Source organism: Sesamum indicum, linkage group LG9, assembly GCF_000512975.1.
Source record: "Sesamum indicum cultivar Zhongzhi No. 13 linkage group LG9, S_indicum_v1.0, whole genome shotgun sequence".
NCBI lineage: Eukaryota > Viridiplantae > Streptophyta > Magnoliopsida > Lamiales > Pedaliaceae > Sesamum > Sesamum indicum.
Genome location: NC_026153.1, coordinates 5906433 through 5913688, shown reverse-complemented (window position 1 = coordinate 5913688; position 7256 = coordinate 5906433). Strand labels below are relative to the sequence as shown.

The window sequence follows — 7256 nt, the reverse complement described above, 5'->3', positions numbered from 1 at the left end:
AAAATAATAATAGTTATCCTTCAATTTGTTTGGTATGATTGAAAAAGGGAGTAAATTTTAAATAATTTCCCTTATTTGGTATGAGGACAACATATTGAAAAGAAAAAAACTAATTTTTATGATTTTACTGAATAACCCTTCTCTTTATTTTGTATTAAAAAATAAATGAATTAATATTATGCTAATATAATTTTAGTATATAAAAAAATTGAGAATCTTATTAGTAAAAATATTTATCAAATAAGAACAAAAGTATTTTTTATTAGTAAAAATATTTATCAAAATGAATATTATTATTTATTTTAAACTATTTAGTTTAAATAAAATAAAAATTTCTAACAATATTTCAACTAATAATTCAAGTCCAGACATCAGTGTTTTTGTTGATAACAAAAACAACTTTGGAGAAAAATTATATATATAGATATACATGGGTAATAGAGTAAATAAAAACTGTACTTTTTTGTCTTTTTAACTTTATACTTTCACTTTTCCATCCAATTTTGGATGGAAACAAAATTGAATTTTAGAGGAATTTCATATGCATCGAGTTTTACTTCACTGCTATTTTTTTTCCCTTACCAAACACATTTTTAAGTAAAACAATACCAACAAATTGATGTGATTTGAATTCGTTATCTCATAATTATGGGGTCTCAATTTCAACAATTAATTTATATCGTATTGGCCTTAATTCAATCACACTGAAAAAATAGAATTCGCTAATTTATGTGTATCATAAACTGATAGTGATTGCCTTATGATACTTTGACCAATAGAAACCAGAATTAGTGGGACTGCACTGATCAAACTGGGTATGCATAAATGAGGCTTTATGAACTGAAATATTATGTGTTGATAGACTTTTAATTGGGATACCCACAAAGGATTCAAATTCCATCTACTTGCCTAAACATGATTTATTTATATGGAAAAATGTAAAGGTACTTGAATTTATCTCGTTTCATATTCAAATCAATGTAAAATTTATATTAAATTTGATAAATAGAACTCAAAGCAGCTTCAATAACATGCTTGTTGACTCGGTCAAATCCATTTAATTATATTATCAAAGCCATGCATGATTTGTTTAAAAAAAATATGGAATCGGTGGTTATATAATTATATTAATATTTATGACGATATATCGATCAATCAATAAATTCATATTACAATAAATTAAGACTGTGATAAATTTAAATTAAATGGGATAAAATACCCATTACAAATAAATTCACATTAAGTGAGATAAATACTCATACGTCTAGTGGGACTCGAATTTCATGATTTTGAACTTATTCATGTGATCTCAACTTTAACCACTAGGCTAAATATTTTCAAAATAAAACGATTCATGATTAGCATAAGTATAAATGCCAAATTTGACTGGGAAAATATTCCATACCATGTGAAGTTGGCAATCAGCATATACATAAATTGGCAGTATATATGAAATGTTAAAATTCTTCAAGAATTTAGACCCTTCATTATTTTATTTTCTTTCTATTTTGGACATATGTCTTTTAGTTTCTAGGAATCAAAATGGTCATAGAAAGGAGGCGATCGATATTGAAATGGACTCACATAAGTCACGTTTGGCATGAAAAGTTGAAGAAAGCCGTGGTGTTTAATATTTCCTTTTCCTCCAAATTTTTGGCCAATTTAATTCTATTTATTAGGGTACAATGGAATGGAGTTTTGGTAAAAAAAAAAAAAATGGTCCTAGTTATGGTAAATTGAACATTACTGGTACAATTAATGTTAGTAGAAAACGAGTTAGAACTAAAATAAGGTTTCGATTTTAGAAATACTTTTAGAGTTGAAAATGATTCAAGTTATGTTTCCTTAAAAAGTTCGTAAAAAATAGATCAATGTGTTATTTTATTTATTTTAGACTAATGTCTAATCAAATTATTAATATATATATGTATATTCAGAAAATAAGTTCTTAATACTGAAAATAAGATATATTAGTATATCAAAAGGAAGTACAATCTACTCTTTAGACCAGCCAATTTTCAATTTATCCAAACAAATTAATAACTATGATTTATATAGGAGCTTGTGAATATTTCCGTCTACGAAGTTCAAAAGTTGTGATCACATGAAAGACATAATATAGTCAAACGCGGTTTCTACTTTATGTCCTGTACGGTTACCACTTTCCTTCTCCTCTTTATTTAAAAGAAAAAAGTGATTGTATATGTGTGTGTGATAATCATAATTATTTACATTGAAATGGGAATGGGAATCCCAAGTAGCCGTTCACAGCATAAAAAGCTGCTACCAAATCGGCTTCTTGAAACCATGCACTTCATCCATATGGCATCCCAATTCCTATTTTTATTCATGTGTGCGTGTAATTTTTTTCTTTCTTTTTGGTGTTATGTGTGTGTATACATATATTTACACACAATGATGATACATTGAGAGCCCCATCTCGTGCAACCCTCTCCACATTGTATTTTTTATTTCAAATTTTATTGTATTTTTTTTATTTTAAGTAATATAAACACATCACATATATAAAACTTATGTAGTTATTTAAGTTTATTCATACATTGGTTAATATTAAATGAAATGTACAAAATTTTGATTTGCAAGTTAACAAAAGAATTTTTTATGCTTTAATGTTTTGTAAATATTATAGTCCTTATTGGACGAGATTATGGTTGATAATTAGTTAAAGAAAGTATTATTAGTAATAGTAAAAATTGAGACAAAATAAAGAGTGATCACGGGACGTTGACCGGGCTGCAAATAACGAAATTTGAGACGCTTCGAGCATAACAATCGAATATCATATCCACCATTCTCGTTCAGTTAGTTCATGTGCATTAAATAAATTATAGCGTATACTTTGGCCTGTCGAGGAAGACTGTACGATCTTGTTTTATTAATGAAACTTACATTTACAAAAAAAAAAAAAAAAATAGTAAAAATTGAGAATTGACATTATTTTAGTTATTATTTTAGTTAAGAGGGGTGTTCCTGAAAAGACTAATGATAGGAGTGTAATTGATGTTATGGACATCCAATCAATTAAATTAAATCCCATCGAGGCTTGATTATAGAAAAGTTAAGTTGACGAGGTTACAAGTAAAAAGTATGTAGATCAAGCCCAATTTCGACGGCAAGCAGGCAGGCCAACCTTGCTGATGATTGGGCTGGAAGGTCGTTCTGTTGTTCCTTGTAACAATTTTTCATTAAAAATTCAAATAAAATGAGCACTGCAACAAATCTTCCGACGACAAAACGTACTGCTATAACACATTAGACATCCAATTCGGACGATGGTGGACTACTTTCTTAATCATTTAATCTGAATTAATATGCATATTGATAGATAGGAGATGAAGTGTATGCAAGAGTACACACAAAGCAAAGCATAGACAAAGCCGATTCCGTCCCTGCACTCAGTTAACACCCTTGAAGAAGAGATCAGTGAGAACGCTCTTTGACTGCAAAGCACAACTCAACAGCTTCACAGCCTGCTTATGCCAAGAAACAACATTGATAACTAACTTATTATTACTAGTACAACAAGAATCCTTTGAAAGAAAAACAGAAGCAGGGAACTAATGATCGATGCTTACCTCATCATTGCCCACACTCACCACTTTTTCCTCCACATCCCTAACATTGAACTTTTGGAGCAAACTAATAGTGGACTTGGTGGACAATGGCTTCACACTCAAATCATCCATCACCATGTAAGTCACCGCCCCCTTCACAAATCCATCACTACTTATTGGAGGTGAAGAAACATTTGTCGCAAGCTGTGTCATTGTGCCTAATTTGCAATTTGGACAAGCTCTGCTTGAACACACAGAAACATAGAAAGGACATGAACCGTCTAATTTATTGCACCTATAAAATACCGTTCGAGTCTGCGTATAATAGAGGGCCAGCAGAGCAACATCAAAACCAGGCCTATGGACAGCTGGTTTCAAAACGGTGTCCTTGATGTGTTTTTGTACAAAATAGGACTCATTCAGGCCATTTATGCTTTCATACAGGCTTGCTAATGAGCCTGCTGTTTCTGGATTTCGGGACCGGCCAATGAGAGTACCGACCGACTGACCCAGAATGCTAACGAGGAAATCGATGAAATCGTTGCCGGCCTCGGCATACAACACTCTTTTGCTTTGGGGGTCAATGAAGATGTTCAAGCTTATTGTGGATTTTGCCATATGTAGCTTGATGATGAATTACTTGAAAACAACTGTTGTTTGCACACACACACACACACACACACACACACACACATATATAGGTATGATATAGAGGGGCTGACCTTTGATTTCCAATGACTCAAATGCATTCAGTAATAACTCCGAATTATGGGAAACACGATGTTTGGTGTAATGGGGATTGAACCTGTATCAAACTCGAGTCTCTTCGGAAATCACAGACAACATTGGCAAATACGTTGGATACTGTCTACTTTGGTAACTATTAATATGATATGATGGTGAAATAAAGGTGATATTATAGTACCATTATGACAAACACAGCGTAGAGTGCAGAAAATGAGAAAATTCAAAGGACTAATGTTTTAATGGAGGATTGATTCTTCAACAGCCTAACATGATCATTCAATGCCTTTAAAGTCGTCATTGGAACTCAAAACTCCGCCCCTATATATATAAACACATATGCTCAAGGCAAATTCAGTTACGCAATCACTAAACTACGAACCTGATGGCTGCTATCGTCAGCCTGCCGAGAATAACTGGAATGGTTGTGTCACTAACAAACCTGTGAAAGAGGAAGTCCGTACAATCTTTGCCCAGCCAACAGGACCTACATACAACCGATCCAGAGCAAGGACACTATATGAACATATAGTCTAAATCCACAAATATTCAGTTCATCAATGTAGTAAAATAGAATATTAAAAATTGCCAGTGAGAATGAATTCAAAGTAATGCAATATCAAGAAAAAATGTGTTTGTTTAAATTTTAATAAAAACATGAAAACAACCAATAAATCCAAATTGTAAAACCTTTCTTCTAAAGAAGAGAGAAAGCCTGCTATCAGGATAAACAATATAAAAAGTAGAAGCAAGCGACAGTTGGCCATGATAATGGTTAAATGAACTTATGAAGATCTAATGTCGTGGGGTTTTAATTTATATATATATATATATATATATAAAATAGCATCGCGATTCCGCTGAAAAAAAATTTAAATAAAAAATGACAGCAAAAATTCGAAACACCTCTATTTCTATAAAAAAAAAAATTAATATTATTAAAATAATTTCTCCCAAAAGTTCACGTTTGAAATCTTTTCATTCTTATTTTACAAAAGCACTTTTCATTCTTATTTTACAAAAGCACGGGGATGTTTAATTATCTGAGATAGAAAATTTATTATTTTCTCATTATTTTTCAAAATCTTTAGTTTATTTTTCTCAAAATTGTATTGAATCTTATCCATTAAAATAGTACAATAAAAACAAAAATGGCTCATCTCCAATTAAATATGATAATCTCATAACTTATGTATTCCATAAGTAATAGAAAAAAGTAAAGGGAAAAAATAATGCAGTAAATATGTTAATGAGAAATTCATTATTTTGTACTAATGATATTTTAGCCTAGTGTTGAATGCTTCTTTGCAGTCTGAAAATGGTTCCTACTTATGTCTTCCTCTAGGGTATAAAGTCAGTGGATGGAATTGGCTTATAAACAAAATAAATACTTTTCTTATCAAATCATTTTTATAAAGATAAAGAAGTACCTCCTCATATGTTTTAACAAGACGTATAAAGATAGTTTAATCATAAAATATTTATTTGACATGCAATAAATCAATAATAAATTTATTGTAGGTAAGTATAAATTTTTATTTTATAGTAAATATTGACTATTAGATGAACCTATTTTTTAGAAGAAAATAAACAAGGTATCAAATATAATTTTTTCAAGCCACAAGTATTCTATATGCAGTTACATCAAATTTCAAGAGAGTGTGCAATAAAAGTATCCCCATTTAAAATAATAGTAAAGAATGATTTTTTTTATTTTATTTTAGTAATATATGATTCAGAGTCAATGTACAAATCGATGGTGTAAAGGCCAAATTTCATTTTTAGTCCTGTAACTATAGGATTCTTGCATTTTTCATCCTTTATCTTTTTAATAAGCATGTTACTCATGTAAGTTTGGTATTTTTGATACACTTAGTCCTGTAACGACTAGATGGAACTCATTTAGTCTTTTCTGATTAAAAGATGAGACATTTTTAGTCCTTTTGTGTCGACGAGTGAGATATATTACAGAGAAAAATTCACGTGTTTATTACTAAACACAACCAGACAATTTCATTCGTCACCCTTGCCTTAATTCCTCATTTTCGCCCTAATTTCCACTACAAAAAGACAATGTTATAGCAACAAAAATTTTCGTGGCAAACTTGCTACAACTTTGCAACGAAAATTCAACAATTGAGTTTTTCGTGCCAAATTCCGTGGCAAAACAACAATGAAATGTTACAGTGGAAATTCCGCTGCAAAAATCCGTTGCAAAAATCGGTCAAACTTTTGTTGCAAGTCATTACAAAAGTCGCGGCAAGTGTTGCCACGGAACATATCCATTACTAGTTTGCGACAGTTTGTGCAACAGATATTATCCTTAGCTAATTTTGCAATGGATTTTTAAATTATGTCCATTGCTAATAATTTGCAACAAATATTGCACCAGAAAGAAGCCATTGCAACAATTATTTTTGCCATGAGGTTTTGCAATGAGGTTTGCCATGGACTTTGCAACGGAAATGAAGGTCATGGCAAAACTCGTGGCTTTTTCCATTACAAAATGACTAAAAAAAATACTTACACTCTTATTCATTCTTATTTTATTTTTCATTTTTTTCCCTATTCTTACTTCTTATATATTTTACTATACGGTAAGTTTGATTTTCTATGTGAGATTTAAGTGTTTGTGATCAAGCCGGTGCAACAAGTCATGCGTTTAGAGGTTTAGTTAGCTTACATTAAGATATGTACAAAAAATTTTACTACTGTATCTATATATAAAGGCATTTAATTTTTAAATTTATAACTTAATTATCTATTATATATATGTTATCAAATGTATATATATTTGTTGGTTTTAGAGTAAAACTATTGAAAGAGTTGAGAAAGTGGATATATGAAAAAAATGTACGTCATAATATTGGTGTTAGAAAAGAATTTCCCAAACTTCCAAATGATCACCGTTTAAAAACACATAAAATTTCCATAATC

The 7256-nt window shown here is 30.5% G+C and overlaps 1 protein-coding gene across 3 annotated transcripts; it reads right to left on the bottom strand.

The window, feature by feature from the left end:
- Window positions 3070-5099, bottom strand: LOC105170877. 3 transcript variants are annotated; one of them, XM_020696929.1, is made up of 4 exons: window positions 5010-5099; window positions 4702-4806; window positions 3597-3816; window positions 3070-3491 (listed from the first exon to the last, which is right to left on the bottom strand). In XM_020696929.1, the coding sequence occupies exons 1-4, from the start codon at window positions 5084-5086 to the stop codon at window positions 3417-3419; spliced, it is 477 nt and encodes a 158-aa protein (XP_020552588.1). In that variant the 5' UTR covers window positions 5087-5099; the 3' UTR covers window positions 3070-3416. The 3 variants fall into 3 exon arrangements, with proteins under 3 accessions (XP_020552588.1, XP_020552589.1, XP_011090102.1); XM_020696930.1 differs by lacking the exons at window positions 4702-4806; window positions 5010-5099 and adding an exon at window positions 4298-4662; XM_011091800.2 differs by lacking the exons at window positions 4702-4806; window positions 5010-5099 and having other exon boundaries at window positions 3072-3491; window positions 3597-4662.